This window comes from Hemitrygon akajei, chromosome 2 (assembly GCF_048418815.1).
Source record: "Hemitrygon akajei chromosome 2, sHemAka1.3, whole genome shotgun sequence".
Lineage (NCBI taxonomy): Eukaryota > Metazoa > Chordata > Chondrichthyes > Myliobatiformes > Dasyatidae > Hemitrygon > Hemitrygon akajei.
Genome location: NC_133125.1, coordinates 188,140,157 through 188,165,823, shown reverse-complemented (window position 1 = coordinate 188,165,823; position 25,667 = coordinate 188,140,157). Strand labels below are relative to the sequence as shown.

The following is a 25,667-nucleotide window of genomic DNA, read 5'->3' as shown; positions in this document are numbered from 1 at the left end:
TCTATCCACCCAAAGGGGAACTTGCCAGTGGCCAAACATTTTAATTCCCATTCCAAAATGTCAGTCCGTGGCCGCCTCTTGCACCAAGATGAGGCCATCCTCAGGATGGAGGAGAACACCTTGTATTCTGCCGGGGAAGCCTCTGACCTGATATCATGAATATTGATTTCCTCTTCAGGTAAATTTTTTCTCATCCCCTCCCCTCTTCTTCTATTCCCCATTCTGGCCTTTAACCTCTTCTCACCTCCTTATCACTACTCCCTGGGTCCCCTCCTCCTTCCCTTTCTCTTATGGTCCACTCCCCTCTCCGATCAGATTCCTTCCTCTCCAGCCCTTTAGCTTTCCCACCCCCCGGCTTCACCTATCACATTCTCGCTAGCCTCTCTCCCCTCTCCCCACCTTTTTATTCTGGCATCTCCCCCCTTCAATTTTAGTCCTGAAAAAGGATCACAGCCCAAAACATCAACTGTTTATTCATTCCAATAGATGCTGCCTGACCTGCTGAGTTCCTCCAGCATTTTGTGTTTGTTGATTTGGAATTCCAGCATCTGCAGACTTTTTCCTGTTTATGACAATGGGAACCATTAGGGGAGAGATGAATGGCAGATGGAACCAGGACCAGATGGGGGAGGGGTGGAAAGCCTGTGGTGAACTGTGTGTGTAGATGGAAACAGAAGGTGAAGGGGGATGAATATGGGTGATAAGGGTCTCCTTTCTCACAAACCCTCTCCACACAGCCCCTCATTAGGACAGAGGATGAATTTGCAGAGACTCTGGCAGATATATTTGCTTCACATTTCCCCACAGGTGAGCTGCTGGAAGACTGGAGGGTGGCTCAGGTGCTGCCGTAAGAAGGGCTGGAAGGTCACACCAGGGAACTCCAGGGGAGTCCAGAACTAGAGGGCAGAGACTGAAGGTGAGAGGGAAAAGTTCAATGCTGATTGGTGTGTCCGGGCTCAGTCTCAATGTGGTGGTTTGACAACAACAGTGAGACTGGCGAGTCCAGCAGGGGGCAGAGCTGAGTCAATCAGACTGCGGTCACGGACAGGTCAGACAGGGTGAGAGGCTCGAAGGACTGGTGTATTTTTCTGACAATCCCTGTCACCACAGTGATACTATTGAGAAATATACCTGATATAATCATTATATATACCTGAACTATAATCACTATGTATTAGCTATTTACTATACTATGTAATCACTTCCAGGTACCGAATATTAATATGTATTATTTTACTAGGCACATTTTGTTATGTGTTGTTTTCACTAGATACTTTGTACTCTCTTAGCTGCATATTATGGCACTTACAGTACACCTGTTTGTTTTGCAACACCATTAGCTGCGATGTATCCCATGTATTACACTCAGCCTTTGTTTAGTACGAGATAACGGTGGCGGACAGGATGCTGCGAGCAGGAATGTACTGTGAGGGAGGTTGTCTCGAAAACATAATCTTGGCCACGAGTAAGGCCCCAATGCGAACGGGTGAAAAACAATGGTGACGTACCGCGGGCTAGGCAAGAGCGATTAATTAATTCATATATAGATGATATGCAACTAAAACTTGATTGGGTATGCTGATAAAACCGAAATGTAACTGAGATAAGAAATTACTATAAAGAATGCTGTACACCGGAGCTCGGTGGGCTTTCGGTGACAAGTTCATCGATTGCCTCAGCCTCTGTTTGCAAATAAAGGTTTAATTTTCTTGAAGAATTGTCTGTGTCTCCAAGTCATTTCAAGTAACCACGACAATACCAGATTTTATCCCCTTTAATGTCAGTCATTGAATGTTAATTCCAGAGCTACTGTATTCAGATTCAAACTCATGCATTGGCGTATTTGTCCAGTGCAAATGGGATCAGGATGCAGTGATTCGACCAGGGAATTGTTTGTATATTTGCCCCTGGTTTGGTGTGTTCAAGGGTCTGACATCTCCAGCTGACCATGTGGCAGTGATGCCTCCCAGCAGGTGGGGTTGGTGCCGGAATGAATCTGTATGTTTTACCTCGCTTAATGCTGTCCAACGGTTCTCCCAAGGCAATATCGAACAAATAGGGGCGATAGAATTTTTCAGCCAGCAGGGCACCGTCTGTCACTGACAATGTCTTGTCATTATCACCAATCCTGTAAATATTATACATCTAGTTATAAACTGAACATCAGCGATATTTGAACTATTTTACAAATCCATACAGAGTTTCAGTCAAGACCATGTCCTACCTCCTCTTCCGACGAGCTTCCTCCTGAAATAAATCAAACACAGATCTCAGCTGACTGAGACTGACCATCGACATCCGAACAGCAGCAATCTGAGACAAGTTATTACAAGTTGCTGAAAATTCCCACTTAACTCTCTCCCACTGAAACGAATGGAGAAAGAGGAGAGCCACGGGAGAAACTACAAGGAATGTTTATGAAATTTATACCATAACTGAGAGGATGGAACTTACAGGAGAGACTGGACAGGTTGTGTATTTTTATCTGGATATGAAGTTAAGGAGGATTGTTACAATCCAGCAACAATGAGACAGGTTTTTATGACACAAGTAAAACATTTATTAAACACTGCTAAAAAACCCAAAAGTAAACAAATGACTAACTTAACCGGAAGTCGGCTGCGATACATCAGCTCGAACAGTTCTTAAAACGACAAATGCGAACTCCGTTCGTTAAAGTAGTATTGCAAAAGGTCCAAAAAGATTTACACAGTTAAAGGAGAGACTTACCTTGAAGTCAAAGATAAGACATCATTTGGTTGTTAATAAATCCCACAGGAAATGTGGTGAAGAGAATATCAGAAACACACTCACAGCCTGTGACTGTAACTGGGTGTTACTCTGAGTCTCAGGGGATATTATACGTGGGAATCACAGAAACGATCACCAGCTCAGTGCTCTGATCAGAGTAACTCATTCCCGAGAAGGTTGCAGACTGTCCTGAGATGTACAGATGTTGTGGGAGGCCGGATTGGGACAATGACAATTCTGAACAGTCTAGGCATCGACATAGTGGAATTCAGTTTTCAGCAAAAGTTTTTGAGATAAAATGCATCATTTTGTGACTCTGCACATTCACAGAAACAAACTGAAATCTCTCACCATGAGGAATGTGATATTTTCTTGTTGATCCATCCGTTCCTGTAACTTTGAGATTTCCTCCCGGATAGAATTTAAATTCTCTTGAATCTCTCGAAGATTTTTCTCCATTGGATTCAGAATCCTCTCCTCTTCTTCCCTGAGATCTCGGAGTGCACGCTGCTCTTTCTCAGTGAGAACCCGGTGCAGTTCAGCTAAATAGGATGTGATCTGGGACTGAAGGCTGTGTGACTGTTCCTGTCAATGAAAGGAGAGGCTAGTTTACTATTTAAGACTAGTGTTATTTCTTTTTGCCCATTAAAGTCGATGCGGGTTCTCAGAACAATCCCCTCCATCACATTCCCCCACGTCTCCCTGAAACATATACTCCGTCTCTGACCCACTAACCCCGACCTGATTCACAGACCACCCAACGTCACAAGGTTAATTACAGTCGCCAATTTACCGTTCAACCATGCAATGTCGGCTAAAGGAAGGTACTGGTTACGGGGAGAACATGCAAACTCCACGCAGACAGCTCCAGGGGTCAGGATCGATCCCAGGTTACTGGAGCTGCGATATTCTGCTATTCTGCATTAAAGGGAACAAAAGTACACAGCGAATTTGCAAATTCTGCTCTGGAATTCTCACCCGAACTCCAGAAATCTTCTCTTTCTGTTGTTGCTCCATTTCCTCGAAGTCTGATTTCTTTTCAGTGAGAGAGTCTAAGGAAGATTTAACCCGACCCTGGGAATCAGAGAGTAAAGACATTAGACCAAAATATGCAACTAAGTAAACAGCTGATCAAAACCTGGTTAGTTTTACCTTGTAGATTTCAACGGCTTCGTTAACCGGCATGAAGTTGTGAGACTTGTGTTCCCGCGCAGTCGCACAGATCAGGCAGATCAGTGTCTCGTCCGTCTCACAAAACAGCTTCAGTTCTTCCCCATGTTTCTCGCAGTGAAGTTTACTTTCCTCCTCTTTCGGATTCAGGTTTAGTTTTCGAGCTTTCTCAGACAGATTTGCTAAGGCCCGATTGACCCTGAGGGTGCGGTCCGCAAACTCCTCTCTACATTCGGGCAGGGGTTTCTCTCCTCCCTTTCCCAACACCGTGTGATGCAGGAGCGGCAGCAGTTGTGTCCACACTCCAGTATAACCGGATCGGTAAAGAAATCCAGGCAGATGGGACAAATTGCCTCCTCGGTTAAACTCTCGACCTGTCCTTTCGAAGCCATGTTAACTCCCGATACTTCCTGGTTCAGGGTCCTTTCACTTCCAGGGAGCTGCGGAACGCCTGCAGTACCGCGGCTGCCCACCGGGGGCGCTGCTGTCTGGGGAATGAATGTTCCTTTTCAGTGAAGCAGGAATCGTGTTCATTTCCACAGCAGCGATCAGAAACACATTAAACAAGTCTAACATAGATAAAGCCGGAGAGAAGAGCTTGGTTCAGTCTACGGGAGAACTGAACGGGCAAGTCCTGAAAAGAGAGACACAAGGGACTGTAAATGCAAGAGTCTGGAAGGAACTAAGCGTTTCAGACAGCATTTGTGGAGAAAAATAAACAGAAGATATTCCGGATTCAGACAGTCCAGATGAAGGATCTGGACCTGAATTGTCGATTGTCCATTTCTCTCCACAGATGCTGCCTGACCCTTGGTGTTCCTCCAAAAGCTGGAGGACTAAAGTGAGACTGGGATGTAAAAATGGTGATTAATGTAAATTTATAGCATTAATAGCATAATAGCATAATTTTATTAATGTAAGTTAAATTTATAGCAACTATTAAATCAGTTAATGGTATGGGACACGGGATGTGGAGAGAATGTGCTGTGAGGAGACTGATGCTGTGCCGATGACAAAGATGTGTCTGCAGGAATCACCACAGGACTGGACATTGTACGTCACAGTGTGGAAAACATTCAACTCCTGATTTCCATTTCCCTGCTTGACTTCACCACATACGGCCCGGATCCAAAGGTCCGGTCTCACTTGTTCTGAACAGGGTCCACATGTGGAAATGATTTCCTCCTGCCTGTCTCCTGAACCCCGTGAGCCCCAGAGAGCAGGGGCACTGGGCTGGAATCTCCACTCACAAACACAGGAGATTCTGCAGATGCTGGAATTCCAGAGCAACACACACAATATCCTGGAGGAACTCAGCCGGTCAGGCAGCATATGGAGAGGAATAAACTGCGCTCAAGTGTCTCGGTCTGAAACGAGGACTGTTATCCTCTCCACAGCTGCTGCCTGACCCCCTGAGTTCCTCCAGTATTTTGAGTGTGTTGCTCTGCAATCTCCACGTCGCTGAGTCTGACAGTCTTCATCAGGCAGCGTCCACAACAGCAGCTCGAGGGACAGAGGGGCTGGGGGTTGGGTTGTGGGTGTGGGGACCCGTCTCCCACTTAAATACGGTTCAGATGGAACAACACAGAAAGAACCTGCCAGACAGCAGTGGTGAGTTTCGGGAACAAGACAGTTTATTCAGACCCGGTTACAGTGAACATCGGGGAACACTTCGAGTGTGATCTCAAAGATACTCCACTGAGTCAATAATCGTACGGGTTTCTGTTATACAATGGTGACGTGGATTTCACAAAAAATCATCAGAAACCTACATTTCTCTGTAGTATTCAGCCTTTGATTATTTCTATGTGGTGTCTCTCTATCTCACTGACAGTCATTTCCCAATGCTCTCTGTAATTCATTGTCTTCATTTCTGACCCTGTTTTCCTGCCGTGACTCTCCTTATCTGATGATAAACTCTCCTGCCGTGGTCTGCGATCCAACCTCCACCTGTTTACCTTTGATCCAGTGAGCTTCACCTTGCTGACTGAACACGTCCACAGTCTAATCACTGACCTGACTGTCATATCGTCACCTCTCAGTCACCTTCTCCCTTGGTCTAATTAATTTTACCATCATTCCCCAGATTGTAAGGCACCTAGTTTAAATATTTAACAATTTTCCCAATTCTCATGATTCGCAGAGATCCCCTCCTCAGACATCACTGCCTGACACTGTGTGGTGTGATTGTCACTTGCCACCTATCAGCCCAGGCCTGGATATTGTCCAGGTCTTGCTGCATTTGTGTTGTGGGCTGCTTCATTACCTGAGGGTTGGCAGATGGAGCTGAACATTGTGTCGTCATCAGTGACCATCCCGACCTCTGACCTTACGATGGACAGAAGGTCGTTGAGGAAGCAGCTGAGGGTGTTTGGGCCGAGGACTCTGTCCTGAGGAGTTCCTGCAGAGATGTCCTGTGGCTGAGATGATCGGCTCCAAACACCACAACCATCGTCTTTGTGCCGGGGATGACACAGAGATTCCCACTGATTCCCCCATTATTCCTTCACTTGCACTATTTATTTTATAATTCATAGTGATGTTATGTCTCTGCACTGCACTGCTGCTGAAAGCAACACATTTCACATCATATATAACAGAGATAATTAACCCGATTCTGATTCTGTTTCTGCAGATCTGGAGTTTTTGTACCAGGTTGCTCTTTCAGTCCATGCAGTGATCTTATGCTCCATTGGATCAGTTTGTCTTCATAAACAATCGTAGTAGTGCGTTTCTGTAAACACTCTGACAGTAAACCAAGTTCATGCAAGGTGTCATACATTAGAGCTCAGTCCGATAGAAACTGTTCTGAAGAGAGTCTGTTGAACAGACCTTCACAGCGTTTTCTGTCACTCCCAGATCTTGATTCATCCTTCATTGCTTTTTCAAAATAAAAACACAGTGCTTCATCATTTTGCCACACTGCTGAAACTGTTCGAAACGAGCTAGCTATCTACCTGGTGCCCAGAACACAGACTATTTTGTAAATGTGTTGTTCTATTTGAGAGACACATTCAGACAGTTCCTTTTGATTTAGAGGTGATCTACTGTAAACAGAGTACAATTTGTCCATTAAATGATTGGAAATGATTTATTCCATGAACTTCTCTCACAGAATCACCTACTGCAAGTTGTAATCTGTGATTAAGACAGGGCCAAATTATCACATCAGGGTAATGTTCCTTGAGAATTGTAGCAACACTAGATTTGACACCAAGCATTACACTCACCCCATCACTAGCCAATGCTACAAGGTTCTGTTTCAAGTAAGAGTCATCAAACCCACGGTTATTGAGACAGTTCAATCGTTTCAGCTTTCTGATCAGGCTGTTCAATGAGATCTAAAAACAGAAAATGGGGATCACCTTCCTTATCACTTTCACATTTCAAATAAACTATTAGGACAGTCTCAATGCTCAGGCTTCTTGATTCATCAATGAGAACAGAAAATTTGTCATTTATCTGCTTGATATGCTGCAAATTTGCTTTTTCATATTAATGGCTCTGCGATTAATTATCTCTGTAGCACCAGTGTGGGAATGCAGTCCCACTCCAATGTCAATGCCACTTTTTACTGAAGCTCCAATAAGCCAAAGTGATCAGAGTATGGTCTGTCATTCTGAGCTAAATAATATGCAGGATGAAAAATTTCAGCTTCTTTCTGCTTTATTGTGCGAATGTTCGATTTGTTCTGACCGACCTTACGGCCCACTTCGGCAAGCGACATGTTAATTTAAAAAGGTATCAGAGCCTGGACTGACACCAACTTACTGCCCTCTACTGTGCCTATTGTCTTGTTTATTATTTATTGTAATGCCTGCACTGTCTTGTGTACTTTACACAGTCCTGGGCAGGTCTGTAGTCCAGTGTAGTTTTTGTGGTGTTTTACGTAGTTCAGTGCAGTTTTTGTATTGTTTCATGCAGCACCATGGTCCTGAAAACGTTGTCTCGTCTTTACTGTGTACTGTACCAGCAATTATGGTCGAAATGGCAATAAAAAGTCACTTGACTTGACTTGAAGCAGAAAATAACATGAATCTTAAAACAACACACACAAAATGCTGGTGGAACACAGCAGGCCAGGCAGCATCTATAGGAGAAGCACTGTCGCCGTTTTGGGCTGAGACCCTTTGTCAGGACTAACTTCGTCAGGGTCTCGGCCGGAAACGTCGACAGTGCTTCTCCTATAGATGCTGCCTGGCCTGATGTGTTCCACCAGCATTTTGTGTGTTGTTTGAATTTCCAGCTTCTGCAGATTTCCTCGTGTTTGCTCAATGAATCTTCAATGTCATTTTCTTTATACCCTGTGTGACCAGCAGGGGGCGGAATTGCTCCAGTTATTCGCTCTCACTCTCTGCTTTCACCCAGTCGGGACGGAGTGTGTCAACAGATGCCAAGTGCACACTCGCCGCTCCCCACTGTCCAGCAGGAGTTGTGGGGAATCACTCTGGTACACCTTCCCACCCCCCCCCCCCCCCATCCTTGCTGCCCTGTTAGATATTAGTGCCACGGAGTAACCGAAAGTACACTGCATTCAAATAAAGGAAATATATTTATGAACCTTAACTAAAGGGTTAGTAAAGAAAAACAAAAAGAGAAGGGCCGTTTTAATTAAACAGTTAAATGTTCACAAGTTGGAGCTCAACGTTTCACCATATTCACCGAACCTCAATCGGTCTCGGCACCGGACCCTCGAATCACGGTCCCGCACCGGATCGAATCTCACGACCTGTTCTCTCCAGAATCTTCTCTCTTCATCTACCCCCGAACAAAAGCCCCAAGCTCAACTTCAGTGTCCCTCACCAGAAAAACCTCCCCTAGTTCCACCATCCTGACTGGATGACACACTTATTCAGAAAGGTAGGCTTATTCAGAAAGTCAGAAGGCATGGGATCCAGGGAATTTGGCCAGGTGGATTCACAATTGGCTTGCCTGCAGAAGGAAGAGGGTCATGGTTGGGGGCGGGGGGGAGTATATTCAGATTGGACAGTTGTGACTAGTGTTGTCCCACAAGGATCTGTTCTGGGACCTCTAATTTTTGTGATTTTTATTAACCACCTGGATGTGGAGGTAGAAGGGTGGGTTGGCAAGTTTGCAGACGACACAAAGGTTGGTAGTGTTGTAGATAGTGTAGAGGATTGTCGAAGATTGCAGAGTATCATTGATAGAATGCAGAAGTGGGCTGAGAAGTGGCAGATGGAGTTCAACCTGGAGAAGTGTGAGGTGGTACACTTTGGAAGGACAAACTCCAAGGCAGAGTACAAAGTAAATGGCAGGATACTTGGTAGTGTGGAGGAGCAGAGGGATCTGGGGGTACATGTCCACAGATCCCTGAAAGTTGCCTCACAGGTAGATAGGGTAGTTAAGAAAGCTTATGGGGTGTTAGTTTTCATAAGTCGGGGGATAGAGTTTAAGAGTCGCAATGTAATGATGCAGCTCTATAAAACTCTAGTTAGGCCACACTTGGAGTACTGTGTCCAGTTCTGGTCACCTCAGTATAAAAAGGATGTGGAAGCATTGGAAAGGGTACAGAGGAGATTTACCAGGATGCTGCCTGGTTTAGAGAGTATGGATTATGATCAGAGATTAAGGGAGCTAGGGCTTTACTCTTTGGAGAGACGGAGGATGAGAGGAGACATGATAGAGTTGTACAAGATATTAAGAGGAATAGACAGAGTGGACAGCCAGCACCTCTTCCCCAGGGCACCACTGCTCAGTACAAGAGGACATGGCTTTAAGGTAAGGGGAGGGAAGTTCAAGCGGGATATTAGAGGAAGGTTTTTCACTCGGAGAATGGTTGGTGCGTGGAATGCACTGTCTGAGTCAGTGGTGGAGGCAGATACACTAGTGAAGTTTAAGAGACTACTAGACAGGTATATGGACGAATTTAAGGTAGGGGGGTTATATGGGAGGCAGGGTTTGAGGGTCGGCACAACATTGTGGGCCGAAGGGCCTGTACTGTGCTGTACTATTCTATGTTCTATATTGTATCTGTGTAATGACTGCATGGTATAAAAAGAATGGTATTTGCTTCAGAGGAGAGAGACCTTCGAAGCAGCCTCCTAGACAGAGAGCTTAAGGAGGGTTCTCTCAGGTAACTTGATAATAAAGAGTTAAGTTAGTCGCTCCCTCTGTCACTTTTCCGGTTTAATCGTCTCTCTCCCCCTGATCCATCTGCCCATCACCCACACACTCCTCCACCACCCTCCACATCTGCCCATCACCCACACAGTCCACCCCACCCCCTCCATCTACCCATCACCCACACACTCCTCGACCACCCTCTGCATCTGCCCGTCACTAACACACTCCTCCCAACCCTCTCCATCTGCCCATCACCTACACATTCCTCCCCACCCTCTCCATCTGCCCATCCCCCACACACTCCTCCCAACCACCTCCATCTGCCCATCACCCACACACTCCTCGACCACCCTCTGCATCTGCCCGTCACTAACACACTCCTCCCCACCCTCTCCATCTGCCCATCACCCACACACTCCTCGACCACCCTCTGCATCTGCCCGTCACTAACACACTCCTCCCCACCTCTCCATCAGCCCATCACCCACACACACCTCCACACCCTCTACATCTGCCCATCACCCACACACTCCTCCCCACACTCTCCATCTGCCCATCAACCACACACTCCTCCCCACCCTCTCCATCGGCCCATCAACCACACACTCCTCCCCACCCTCTCCATCTGCCCATCAACCACACACTCCTCCCCACCCTCTCCATCTGCCCATCAACCACACACTCCTCCCAACCACCTCCATCTGCCCATCACCCACACACTCCTCCCCACCGTCTCCATCTGCCCATCACCACACACTCCTCCCCACCCTCTCGATCTGCCCATCACCAACACACTCCTCCCCACCCTCTACATCTGCCCATCCCCCACCCCACACACTCCTCCCAACCACCTCCATCTGTCCATCAACCACACACTCCTCCCCACCCTCTACATCTGCCCATCCCCCACACACTCCTCCCAACCACCTCCATCTGCCCATCACCCACACATTCCTCGACCACCCTCTCCATCTGCCCATCACCACACACTCCTCCCCATCCTCTCGATCTGCCCATCACCCACACACTCCTCCCCACCCTCTCCATCTGCCCATCACCCACACACTCCTCCCCACCCTCTCGATCTGCCCATCACCCACACAGTCCCCCCCACCCTCTCCATCTGCCCATCGTCTGCACACTCCTCCCCCATCCTCTCCATCTGCCCGTCACCCACACACTCCTCCCCCACCCTCTCCATCTGCCCATCGTCTGCACACTCCTTCCCCTCCCTCTCCATCTGCCCGTCACCCACACACTCCTCCCCACCCTCTCCATCTGCCCATCACCCACACACTCCTCCCCACCCTCTCCATCTGCCCATCACCCACACACTCCTCCCCACCTCCCTCCCTTTACTCCGGGGTCCACTTTCCACTCCTGTCAGATTCCAAAATCTTCTGCCCTCTTGTCACTGACACCTCCTACCTCCCAGTTTCTGACACATTTCCACCGCTCACTCATTACCCCTCCCTCAGCTATTACCCCTCACCTGCCCATTTCCTTCCATAGATGTTGCCTGACACGCTGGGAGACCCCGGCGCTTTGTGTGTTACCATCACAACATGTACCGTGTTACCAAGATTCACCCTGACCTCCCTCTGCCAGTCAGCACCACCACCACTTGCCCCAGTTACCCTGTCAGTCCCGGTGGACTTTAGCACCCGGGGGAGCCGGGGAGCTCAGGACCCGCCGCCCGCGGCTGCTGCTGAATCCGCAGTCTTTCTGTTCCGTTGACGGATGCGGTGAACGAGTTAAAATTAATGAATCGATAATTCTCAAATCATGTTTATTTCACTCTGATGCACCATCAATAACTCACGCCGAGACTTAGGAAGTGAGATATCGGCTTTTATTGACTGAAGAACAACACTACATCCTGGGGAAAATGAGGGAGAGCAGCAGACCACAGTCGCCTTTATACAGGGGTCTGTGGGAGGAGCCACAGGGGCAGTCAGCAGGGTCTTGGGAGGAGCCACAGGAGCAGTCAGACAGGTATATCTAGTTCACCACACACTCTCCGCACATTTATATTTACACTGACTTACTCCTGACTCCGGTCCCGGACCCGACCCGTTTACAGACCCGGAGCGGAACCGGAGCAGATTCTCAGCCACTCGTTTTCATATCCAGTCCAGAAGAAAGGATAAAGTTTCTCCGTGAATTTATTCCCAGTGAAGGTGTGGAGATGGGACTTGGTCTCCGCGTTGTAAAATGAAACTGTCCCGGACTCGTAACTGAGATAAACTCCCACCCTCCCGGGGATGGGACGGGCAGGGAGACGGGACAAAGGGGAGGTGAGAACCCACATCGTGTCATCAACCCGCGCGATTCTCCAGAATCCGGTCTCCGGACTCACTGTGACCCCTCCCTTCCTCTCCACAGACTCTGCGGCGACTCCCAGATCCCACCACCGATTCCCCGTCACCTCCACCTCCCAGTAATGTCTCCCCGATGTGAATCCCTCCGATCCCAGCACACAAAGCCAGTATGGGAACCTCTTCCCAGTGTCAGGGAGATTCCTCCATGTCTCGGTGTATCTCACACTCTTCCGATCCTCAGACACCTCGAGCTCCGGATTCGCCGTTTCCACATCCAGGGTGACAGAGACTGGGGGGAGAAGCAGAGAATTAGAGAGTCCCCGGGGATCGGGGGGAGACTCGGGCAGCGCGGCCCCGGGATCGGGGGGAGACTCGGGCAGCGCGGCCCCGGGGATCGGGGGGAGACTCGGGCAGCGTGGCCCCGGGGTCGGGGGGAGACTCGGGCAGCGCGGCCCCGGGATCGGGGGGAGACTCGGGCAGCGTGGCCCCGGGGTCGGGGGGAGACTCGGGCAGCGCGGCCCCGGGGATCGGGGGGAGACTCGGGCAGCGCGGCCCCGGGGATCGGTGGAGAGGCCGCTCGGCCTCAGGTACAGTCGGGGGGGGGGGGGAGGGGAGACAGGACCCTTTCCCGGGGTTTTACCCAAGCACAGCGGACGGACAATCAGCATCTTCCCGAGGTTTTTCTTCAACATGGAGAGCGGATATTCTGGAGAATCTCAGCGGGTCAAGCAGCGTGTGATAAGGGAGATGTACAGTCGATGTTTCAAGCCAAGACCTTACCTCACGAACGGAAAGAAAGACGGGAGATAGCAGTGGAAACCGGTACGAGGAAGGGGCGGAGCAACAACTGGATCCAGATGAGGATGGGGTGAGTAAACACTGGAGGCATTTAAAGAGGCAGAATTCATCCGTGCCGACCAACTCGCTTTAATGAACTAGTTCCATTTACCTGTATTTGCCCATTATTCCTTTAAAACTTTCCTAACCACGTACCCGTCCAGGTGTATTTTAAATCGTTGTAACTGTATCCACCTCCACGGTTTCCTTTGGCAGCCTCCTGAGCTCCAGGAAAAAGACCAAGAATATTCAGCCTCTCCTTATAACCCAAACCCTCCCGTCCCAGTAACATCCTTGTAAATCTGTTTTATACCCTCTCAGTTTGATGACATTCTTCCTGTAGAAAGGTCACCAGCACTGGACAGACTGATCCAAATCATAAAGACAAGAAAATCTGCAGATGCTGGAAATGCAAAGCAACACACACAAAACCTTGGCCCAAATCATTGAGTGTTTATTCATATCCAGAGCTGCTGCCTGACCTGCTGAGTTCCTCCAGCAGTTTGTGTGTGTTACTCTGCTCCAAATGTGGCCTTCCCAATGTCTTGTACACTCATAACGTGACGTCCCAGATCCTGTACTCAGTATTCTGACTGATGAAGACAATCACCTCCTGGTCTCTCTGTTCCACAACACTCTCCAGGGCCCCCAATTGCTGTGTAAATCCTGTCCTGGTTTGCCTTCCAAAATGCAACACCCTCATCTCTCTAAATTAAAATCAATTTCCATCCAATGGCCCAGAGACCCAATTAATCAAGATCTCGTTGTAATCTTGGATAAACCATGAGCAACAGGGTTATGTAGTGGATAACACAATACTGTTGCACCTCGGGGCGTTCCGGAGTTCAGAGTTCAATTCCGACACCATCTGTAAGGAGTTTGTACTTTCTCCCTGGGATCTTGTGCATTTCCTCCGGGTGCTCCCGATTCATCCCTCAGATTGGGGAGGAGTGGACAGCGAGGAAGACCATCATTACTTGCAGTGGGATCTGGAGCAGCTGGGAAAATGGGCTGAAAAGTGTCAGCTGGAATTTAATGCAGACAAGTGTGAGCTGTTGCTCTTCGGTAGGACCCCAGTGTCGGTAAATGCAAGCAGGCTTTTTCCATGGAGGTTGGGTGGGATTACAAGCAGAGGTCATGGGTTAAAGGTGAAAGATGAAAACTTTAAGGGGAACATGAGGGGAAACTTCTTCATTTAGAGGGTTGTGAGAGTGTGGAACGAGCTGCTAGTGCAAGTGGTGCATGCAAGCTCGACTGAAACATTTAAGTGAAGTTTGGACGGTACATGGATGGTCGGAGTTGGAGGACCATGGTCCCGGTGCAGGTCGATGGGAGCAGGTAGTTTAAATGCTTCAGTATAGACCAGATGGGCTGAAGGGCCTGTGCTGTTTGTTTCTATCACTCTGTGACGCTCATACAAAAACATAACGGTTTGCAGGTTAAATGGTCATTGTACATCGCCCCGTGATTAGGTTGGTTTTAAATAGTTGGGGTGCTGGGTGGAGCGGGTCATTGGTCTGGGACGGCCTGTTTCACACTGTCTCTAAATAAATAAATAACCTCTTCACTGTCCATGAAACCACCAGTTTTAGAGTTCTTCACAAACCTACTAAACACGTCACCTACATTCTCTCCAAATCATTCATATGAATGATGAAAAACAGTGAACCCAGCACCGATCCCTGCAGAACAACCACTGGTCACAGGACTCCACCCAGACAACTCTGTATCCTATTCCAGATCGTCAGAGGAAGTCAGAGATTGCATAGCATTAACAAAAAGGAACTATCACAGAGCTAAGGTGAGTGGGAGGACAGATGATTGGGAAATTTTTTAAGGAACAACAGAACTTAACTAAAAAGGTAATACGGGGAGAAAAAATGAGGTACGAACACAAGCGAGCCAGGAATATAAAGGAGGATAGCAAAAGCTCTTTTAGGTCGGTAAAGAGAAAGAAGATAGTTAAGAACAATGTTGGGCCCTTGAAGAATGAATTGGGTGAAATTGTTATGGGAAACAGAGAAATGGCAGAAGAATTTAATAATTACTTTAGATCTGTCTTCACCAGGGAAGACACAAGCAATCTCCCAGATGTATGGATGGGCCAAGGACATAGGGTAACAGAGGAAATGAAACAGATTGACATTAGGAAGGAAACGGTGATGAGTAGACTGATGGGACTGAAGCCTGACAAATCCCCAGGTCCAGATGGTCTGCATCCTAGGGTACTAAAGGAGGTGGCCCTGGAAATTGTGGATGCATTGGTAATCATTTTCCAATGTTCCTTAGATTCAGGATCAGTTCCTGAGGATTGGAGAATGGCTAATGTTATCCCACTTTTTAAGAAAGGAGGGAGGGAGAAAACAGAGAACTATCATCCATCAGCCTAACATCAGTAGTGGGGAAGATGCTAGAGTGCATTATTAAAGATGAAATAGTGGCATATCTAGATAGCAGTGATAGGATTGGGCCAAGCCAGCATGGATTTACCAAGGGCAAATCATGCTTGACTAATCTATTGTAGTTTTTTGAGGATGTAACCAGGAAGTTAGACAAGGGAGATCCAGTGGATGTAGTGTACCTTGATTTTCAGAAGGCATTTGATAAGGTCCCACATAGGAGATTGGTGGGTAAAATCAGAGCTCATGGCATTGGGGGGAGGATATTGACATGGATAGAAAACTGGCTGGCAGATAGAAAGCAAAGGGTAGCGGTGAATGGGTGTTTCTCGGAATGGTAGGTGGTGACTAGTGGGGTGCCACAGGGCTCGGTATTGGGACCACAGCTGTTTATGATTTACAACAACGATTTAGATGACGGCATTGAGAATAACATCAGCAAGTTTGCTGATGATACTAAGCTGGGTGGCAGTGTGACATGTGATGAGGATGTTTGGAGAATTCAGGGTGACTTGGATAGGCTGTGAGTGAGCAGATACTTGACAGATGATGTTTAATGTGAATAAGTGTGAGGTTATCCACTTTAGGAGTAAGAACAGGAAGGCAGATTATTATCTGAACGGTGTAGTTAGGTAAGGGAGAAATACAAAGAGATCTTCATCAGTCACTGAAGGTGAATGAGCAAGTGCAGCAGGCAGAGAAGAAGGCTAATGGAATGTTGGCCTTTATTACAAAGGGAATTGAGTACAAGAGCAAGGAAATCCTCTTGCATTTGTACAGGGCCCTGGTGAGACCACACCTGGAGTATTGTGTACAGTTTTGGTCTCCAGGGTTAAGGAAGGACATCCTGGCTATAGAGGAAGTGCAGCGTAGATTCACAAGGTTAATTCCTGGGATGTCCGGACTGTCTTACGCAGAGAGGTTAGAGAGACTGGGCTTGTACACGCTGGAATTAAGCAGATTGAGAGGGGATCTGATTGCAACATAATAGATTATTAAGGGATTGGACAAGAGGCAGGAAATATGTTCCAGATGCTGGGAGAGTCCAGTACCAGAGGGTATGGTTTGAGAATAAGGGGTAGGTCATTTAGGACAGAGTTAAGGAAAAACTTCTTCTCCCAGAGAGTTGTGGGGGTCTGGAATGCACTGCCTCGGAAGGCTGTGGAGGCCAATTCTCTAGATGTTTTCAAGAAGGAGCTAGATAGGTATCTTATGAATAGGGGAATCAAGGGATATGGGGACAAGGCAGGAACCAGGTATTGACAGTAGATGATCAGCCATGATCTCAGAATGGTGGTGCCGGCTCGAAGGGCCGAATGGTCTTCTTCTGCACCTATTGTCTATTGTCTATTGTACTGTATCCCATGTGATCGAACTCTCTGCTACCTTGTCAAGTCCCTCGCTGAACTCCATGGAGACAATGTCTACTGCTCTTTCATCAGCTGTAATTTACTTATTGAGATACAGCACGGAATAGGCCCTTCCGGCCCTTTGACCCCCACCACCCAGCAACCCGATTTAATCCGAGCCTGACCATGGGACAAGTTACAATGACCCCCACCACCCAGCAACCCCTGATTTAATCCGAGCCTGACCATGGGACAAGTTACAATGACCCCCACCACCCAGCAACCCCTGATTTAATCCGAGCCTGACCATGGGACAAGTTACAATGACCCCCACCACCCAGCAACCCCTGATTTAATCCGAGCCTGACCATGGGACAAGTTACAATGACCCCCACCACCCAGCATCCACTGATTTAATCCGAGCCTGACCATGGGACAAGTTACAATGACCCCCACCACCCAGCATCCACTGATTTAATCCGAGCCTGACCATGGGACAAGTTACAATGACCCCCACCACCCAGCAACCCCTGATTTAATCCGAGCCTGACCATGGGACAAGTTACAATGACCCCCACCACCCAGCAACCCCTGATTTAATCCGAGCCTGACCATGGGACAAGTTACAATGACCCCCACCACCCAGCAACCCCTGATTTAATCCGAGCCTGACCATGGGACAAGTTACAATGACCCCCACCACCCAGCAACCCCTGATTTAATCCGAGCCTGACCATGGGACAAGTTACAATGACCCCCACCACCCAGCAACCCCTGATTTAATCCGAGCCTGACCATGGAACAAGTTACAATGACCCCCACCACCCAGCAACCCCTGATTTAATCGGAGCCTGACCATGGGACAAGTTACAATGACCCCCACCACCCAGCAACCCCTGATTTAATCGGAGCCTGACCATGGGACAAGTTACAATGACCCCCACCACCCAGCAACCCCTGATTTAATCCGAGCCTGACCATGGGACAAGTTACAATGACCCCCACCACCCAGCAACCCCTGATTTAATCCGAGCCTGACCATGGGACAAGTTACAATGACCCCCACCACCCAGCAACCCCTGATTTAATCCGAGCCTGACCATGGGACAAGTTACAATGACCCCCACCACCCAGCAACCCCTGATTTAATCCGAGCCTGACCATGGGACAAGTTACAATGACCCCCACCACCCAGCAACCCCTGATTTAATCCGAGCCTGACCATGGGACAAGTTACAATGACCCCCACCACCCAGCAACCCCTGATTTAATCCGAGCCTGACCATGGGACAAGTTACAATGACCCCCACCACCCAGCAACCCCTGATTTAATCCGAGCCTGACCATGGGACAAGTTACAATGACCCCCACCACCCAGCAACCCCTGATTTAATCCGAGCCTGACCATGGGACAAGTTACAATGACCCCCACCACCCAGCATCCACTGATTTAATCCGAGCCTGACCATGGGACAAGTTACAATGACCCCCACCACCCAGCATCCACTGATTTAATCCGAGCCTGACCATGGGACAAGTTACAATGACCCCCACCACCCAGCAACCCCTGATTTAATCCGAGCCTGACCATGGGACAAGTTACAATGACCCCCACCACCCAGCAACCCCTGATTTAATCCGAGCCTGACCATGGGACAAGTTACAATGACCCCCACCACCCAGCAACCCCTGATTTAATCCGAGCCTGACCATGGGACAAGTTACAATGACCCCCACCACCCAGCAACCCCTGATTTAATCCGAGCCTGACCATGGGACAAGTTACAATGACCCCCACCACCCAGCAACCCCTGATTTAATCCGAGCCTGACCATGGAACAAGTTACAATGACCCCCACCACCCAGCAACCCCTGATTTAATCGGAGCCTGACCATGGGACAAGTTACAATGACCCCCACCACCCAGCAACCCCTGATTTAATCGGAGCCTGACCATGGGACAAGTTACAATGACCCCCACCACCCAGCAACCCCTGATTTAATCCGAGCCTGACCATGGGACAAGTTACAATGACCCCCACCACCCAGCAACCCCTGATTTAATCCGAGCCTGACCATGGGACAAGTTACAATGACCCCCACCACCCAGCAACCCCTGATTTAATCCGAGCCTGACCATGGAACAAGTTACAATGACCCCCACCACCCAGCAACCCCTGATTTAATCCGAGCCTGACCATGGGACAAGTTACAATGACCCCCACCACCCAGCAACCCCTGATTTAATCCGAGCCTGACCATGGGACAAGTTACAATGACCCCCACCACCCAGCAACCCCTGATTTAATCCGAGCCTGACCATGGGACAAGTTACAATGACCCCCACCACCCAGCAACCCCTGATTTAATCCGAGCCTGACCATGGGACAAGTTACAATGACCCCCACCACCCAGCAACCCCTGATTTAATCCGAGCCTGACCATGGGACAAGTTACAATGACCCCCACCACCCAGCAACCCCTGATTTAATCCGAGCCTGACCATGGGAGAAGTTACAATGACCCCCACCACCCAGCAACTCCTGATTTAATCCGAGCCTGACCATGGGACAAGTTACAATGACCCCCACCATCCAGAAACCCCTGATTTAATCCGAGCCTGACCATGGGACAAGTTACAATGACCCCCACCATCCAGAAACCCCTGATTTAATCCGAGCCTGACCATGGGACAAGTTACAATGACCCCCACCACCCAGCAACCCCTGATTTAATCCGAGCCTGACCATGGAACAAGTTACAATGACCCCCACCACCCAGCAACCCCTGATTTAATCCGAGCCTGACCATGGGACAAGTTACAATGACCCCCACCACCCAGAAACCCCTGATTTAATCCCAGCCTGACCATGGGACAAGTTACAATGACCCCCATCACCCAGCAACCCCTGATTTAATCCGAGCCTGACCATGGAACAAGTTACAATGACCCCCACCACCCAGCAACCCCTGATTTAATCCGAGCCTGACCATGGGACAAGTTACAATGACCCCCACCACCCAGAAACCCCTGATTTAATCCCAGCCTGACCATGGGACAAGTTACAATGACCCCCATCACCCAGCAACCCCTGATTTAATCCGAGCCTGACCATGGGACAAGTTACAATGACCCCCACCACCCAGCAACCCCTGATTTAATCCGAGCCTGACCATGGAACAAGTTACAATGACCCCCACCACCCAGCAACCCCTGATTTAATCCGAGCCTGACCATGGAACAAGTTACAATGACCCCCACCACCCAGCAACTCCTGATTTAATCCGAGCCTGACCATGGAACAAGTTACAATGACCCCCATCACCCAGCAACCCCTGATTTAATCCGAGCCTGACCATGGAACAAGTTACAATGACCCCCATCACCCAGCAACCCCTGATTTAATCCGAGCCTGACCATGGAACAAGTTACAATGACACCCACCACCCAGCAACCCCTGATTTAATCCGAGCCTGACCATGGGACAAGTTACAATGACCCCCACCACCCAGCAACCCCTGATTTAATCCGAGCCTGACCATGGGACAAGTTACAATGACCCCCACCACCCAGCAACCCCTGATTTAATCCGAGCCTGACCATGGAACAAGTTACAATGACCCCCACCACCCAGCAACTCCTGATTTAATGCAAACCTGACCATGGGACAAGTTACAATGACCCCCACCACCCAGCAACCCCTGATTTAATCCCAGCCTGACCATGGGACAAGTTACAATGACCCCCACCACCCAGCAACCCCTGATTTAATCCGAGCCTGACCATGGGACAAGTTACAATGACCCCCACCACCCAGCAACCCCTGATTTAATCCGAGCCTAACCATGGGACAAGTTACAATGACCCCCACCACCCAGCAACCCCTGATTTAATCCGAGCCTGACCATGGGACAAGTTACAATGACCCCCACCACCCAGCAACCCCTGATTTAATCCGAGCCTGACCATGGAACAAGTTACAATGACCCCCACCACCCAGCAACCCCTGATTTAATCCGAGCCTGACCATGGGACAAGTTACAATGACCCCCACCACCCAGCAACCCCTGATTTAATACGAGCCTGACCATGGGACAAGTTACAATGACCCCCACCACCCAGCAACCCCTGATTTAATCCGAGCCTAACCATGGGACAAGATACAATGACCCCCACCACCCAGCAACCCCTGATTTAATCGGAGCCTGACCATGGGACAAGTTACAATGACCCCCACCACCCAGCAACCCCTGATTTAATCCGAGCCTGACCATGGGAGAAGTTACAATGACCCCCACCACCCAGCAACCCCTGATTTAATCCGAGCCTGACCATGGAACAAGTTACAATGACCCCCACCACCCAGCAACCCCTGATTTAATCCGAGCCTGACCATGGAACAAGTTACAATGACCCCCACCACCCAGCAACCCCTGATTTAATCCGAGCCTGACCATGGGACAAGTTACAATGACCCCCACCACCCAGCAACCCCTGATTTAATCCGAGCCTGACCATGGGACAAGTTACAATGACCCCCACCACCCAGCAACCCCTGATTTAATCCGAGCCTGACCATAGGACAATTACAATGACCCCCACCACCCAGCAACCCCTGATTTAATCCGAGCCTGACCATGGGACAAGTTACAATGACCCCCACCACCCAGCAACCCCTGATTTAATCCGAGCCTGACCATGGGACAAGTTACAATGACCCCCACCACCCAGCAACCCCTGATTTAATCCGAGCCTGACCATGGGACAAGTTACAATGACACCCACCACCCAGCAACCCCTGATTTAATCCGAGCCTGACCATGGGACAAGTTACAATGACCCCCACCACCCAGAAACCCCTGATTTAATCCGAGCCCGACCATGGGACAAATTACAATGACCCCCACCACCCAGCAACCCCTGATTTAATCCGAGCCTGACCATAGGACAATTACAATGACCCCCACCACCCAGCAACCCCTGATTTAATCCGAGCCTGACCATGGAACAAGTTACAATGACCCCCACCACCCAGCAACCCCTGATTTAATCCGAGCCTGACCATGGGACAAGTTACAATGACCCCCACCACCCAGCAACCCCTGATTTAATCCGAGCCTGACCATGGGACAAGTTACAATGACCCCCACCACCCAGCAACCCCTGATTTAATCCGAGCCTGACCATGGGACAAGTTACAATGACCCCCACCACCCAGCAACCCCTGATTTAATCCGAGCCTAACCATGGGACAAGTTACAATGACCCCCACCACCCAGCAACCCCTGATTTAATCCGAGCCTGACCATAGGACAATTACAATGACCCCCACCACCCAGCAACCCCTGATTTAATCCGAGCCTGACCATGGAACAAGTTACAATGACCCCCACCACCCAGCAACCCCTGATTTAATCCGAGCCTGACCATAGGACAATTACAATGACCCCCACCACCCAGCAACCCCTGATTTAATCCGAGCCTGACCATGGAACAAGTTACAATGACCCCCACCACCCAGCAACCCCTGATTTAATCCGAGCCTGACCATGGGAGAAGTTACAATGACCCCCACCACCCAGCAACTCCTGATTTAATCCGAGCCTGACCATGGGACAAGTTACAATGACCCCCACCACCCAGCAACCCCTGATTTAATCCGAGCCTGACCATGGAACAAGTTACAATGACCCCCACCACCCAGCAACCCCTGATTTAATCCGAGCCTGACCATGGAACAAGTTACAATGACCCCCACCACCCAGCAACCCCTGATTTAATCCGAGCCTGACCATGGGACAAGTTACAATGACCCCCACCACCCAGCAACCCCTGATTTAATCCGAGCCTGACCATGGAACAAGTTACAATGACCCCCACCACCCAGCAACCCCTGATTTAATCCGAGCCTGACCATGGAACAAGTTACAATGACCCCCACCACCCAGCAACCCCTGATTTAATCCGAGCCTGACCATGGGACAAGTTACAATGACCCCCACCACCCAGCAACCCCTGATTTAATCCGAGCCTGACCATAGGACAATTACAATGACCCCCACCACCCAGCAACCCCTGATTTAATCCGAGCCTGACCATGGAACAAGTTACAATGACCCCCACCACCCAGCAACCCCTGATTTAATCCGAGCCTGACCATGGGACAAGTTACAATGACCCCCACCACCCAGCAACCCCTGATTTAATCCGAGCCTGACCATGGGACAAGTTACAATGACCCCCACCACCCAGCAACCCCTGATTTAATCCGAGCCTAACCATGGGACAAGTTACAATGACCCCCACCACCCAGCAACCCCTGATTTAATCCGAGCCTGACCATGGGACAAGTTACAATGACCCCCACCACCCAGCAACCCCTGATTTAATCCGAGCCTAACCATGGGACAAGTTACAATGACCCCCACCACCCAGCAACCCCTGATTTAATCCGAGCCTGACCATGGAACAAGTTACAATGACCCCCACCACCCAGCAACCCCTGATTTAATCCGAGCCTGACCATGGGACAAGTTACAATGACCCCCACCACCCAGCAACCCCTGATTTAATCCGAGCCTGACCATGGAACAAGTTACAATGACCCCCACCACCCAGCAACCCCTGATTTAATCCGAGCCTGACCATGGAACAAGTTACAATGACCCCCACCACCCAGCAACCCCTGATTTAATCCGAGCCTGACCATGGAACAAGTTACAATGACCCCCACCACCCAGCAACCCCTGATTTAATCCGAGCCTGACCATGGGACAAGTTACAATGACCCCCACCACCCAGCAACCCCTGATTTAATCCAAGCCTGACCATAGGACAATTACAATGACCCCCACCACCCAGCAACCCCTGATTTAATCCGAGCCTGACCATGGGACAAGTTACAATGACCCCCACCACCCAGCAACCCCTGATTTAATCCGAGCCTGACCATGGAACAAGTTACAATGACCCCCACCACCCAGCAACCCCTGATTTAATCCGAGCCTGACCATGGGACAAGTTACAATGACCCCCACCACCCAGCAACCCCTGATTTAATCCAAGCCTGACCATAGGACAATTACAATGACCCCCACCACCCAGCAACCCCTGATTTAATCCGAGCCTGACCATGGAACAAGTTACAATGACCCCCACCACCCAGCAACCCCTGATTTAATCCGAGCCTGACCATGGGACAAGTTACAATGACCCCCACCACCCAGCAACCCCTGATTTAATCCGAGCCTGACCATGGGACAAGTTACAATGACCCCCACCACCCAGCAACCCCTGATTTAATCCGAGCCTGACCATGGGACAAGTTACAATGACCCCCACCACCCAGCAACCCCTGATTTAATCCGAGCCTGACCATGGGACAAGTTACAATGACCCCCACCACCCAGCAACCCCTGATTTAATCGGAGCCTGACCATGGGACAAGTTACAATGACCCCCACCACCCAGCAACCCCTGATTTAATCCGAGCCTGACCATGGGAGAAGTTACAATGACCCCCACCACCCAGCAACCCCTGATTTAATCCGAGCCTGACCATGGGACAAGTTACAATGACCCCCACCACCCAGCAACCCCTGATTTAATCCGAGCCTGACCATGGGACAAGTTACAATGACCCCCACCACCCAGCAACCCCTGATTTAATCCGAGCCTGACCATGGGACAAGTTACAATGACCCCCACCACCCAGCAACCCCTGATTTAATCCGAGCCTAACCATGGGACAAGTTACAATGACCCCCACCACCCAGCAACCCCTGATTTAATCCGAGCCTGACCATGGGACAAGTTACAATGACCCCCACCACCCAGCAACCCCTGATTTAATCCGAGCCTAACCATGGGACAAGTTACAATGACCCCCACCACCCAGCAACCCCTGATTTAATCCGAGCCTGACCATGGGACAAGTTACAATGACCCCCACCACCCAGCAACCCCTGATTTAATCCGAGCCTGACCATGGGACAAGTTACAATGACCCCCACCACCCAGCAACCCCTGATTTAATCCGAGCCTGACCATGGGACAAGTTACAATGACCCCCACCACCCAGCAACCCCTGATTTAATCCGAGCCTGACCATGGGACAAGTTACAATGACCCCCACCACCCAGCAACCCCTGATTTAATCCGAGCCTGACCATGGGACAAGTTACAATGACCCCCACCACCCAGCAACCCCTGATTTAATCCGAGCCTGACCATGGGACAAGTTACAATGACCCCCACCACCCAGCAACCCCTGATTTAATCCGAGCCTGACCATGGAACAAGTTACAATGACCCCCACCACCCAGCAACCCCTGATTTAATCCGAGCCTGACCATGGGACAAGTTACAATGACCCCCACCACCCAGCAACCCCTGATTTAATCCGAGCCTGACCATGGGACAAGTTACAATGACCCCCACCACCCAGCAACCCCTGATTTAATCCCAGCCTGACCATGGGACAAGTTACAATGACCCCCACCACCCAGCAACCCCTGATTTAATCCCAGCCTGACCATGGGACAAGTTACAATGACCCCCACCACCCAGCAACCCCTGATTTAATCCCAGCCTGACCATGGGACAAGTTACAATGACCCCCACCACCCAGCAACCCCTGATTTAATCCCAGCCTGACCATGGGACAAGTTACAATGACCCCCACCACCCAGCAACCCCTGATTTAATCCGAGCCTGACCATAGGACAATTACAATGACCCCCACCACCCAGCAACC

General features: G+C 49.6%; 2 protein-coding genes across 2 annotated transcripts in view; both read right to left on the bottom strand.

The window, feature by feature from the left end:
- Positions 1 to 1,767: 1,767 nt before the first annotated feature.
- On the bottom strand, positions 1,768 to 6,236 carry LOC140721678 (nuclear factor 7, brain-like). The gene is made up of 6 exons (XM_073036477.1): positions 6,188 to 6,236; positions 3,904 to 4,223; positions 3,730 to 3,825; positions 3,103 to 3,336; positions 2,225 to 2,247; positions 1,768 to 2,128 (listed from the first exon to the last, which is right to left on the bottom strand). Exons 1-6 carry the CDS (start codon positions 6,234 to 6,236, stop codon positions 1,828 to 1,830), a joined length of 1,023 nt encoding a protein of 340 aa, XP_072892578.1. The 3' UTR covers positions 1,768 to 1,827.
- Positions 6,237 to 11,840: 5,604 nt separating this feature from the next.
- LOC140719203 (zinc-binding protein A33-like) overlaps positions 11,841 to 25,667 on the bottom strand; it is a 28,099-nt gene continuing 14,272 nt past the window's right edge. Inside the window, exon 6 of the mRNA XM_073033646.1 lies at positions 11,841 to 12,615. Coding sequence (XP_072889747.1) covers positions 12,083 to 12,615 — 533 coding nt within the window. The 3' untranslated portion in view covers positions 11,841 to 12,082. The remainder of the gene's footprint in view (positions 12,616 to 25,667) is intronic.

Excerpts from the sequence above, each read along its gene's own strand:
- LOC140721678 (XM_073036477.1), bottom strand. The coding sequence starts at position 6,236 with ATGGTCACTGATGACGACACAATGTTCAGCTCCATCTGCCAACCCTCA. Across the intron at positions 3,337-3,729 it reads AGAAGATTTCTGGAGTTCGG|GAACAGTCACACAGCCTTCA; the intron begins GTGAGAATTCCA and ends TTTCATTGACAG. Across the intron at positions 2,248-3,102 it reads AAAATATCACATTCCTCATG|GAGGAAGCTCGTCGGAAGAG; the intron begins GTGAGAGATTTC and ends GATTTATTTCAG.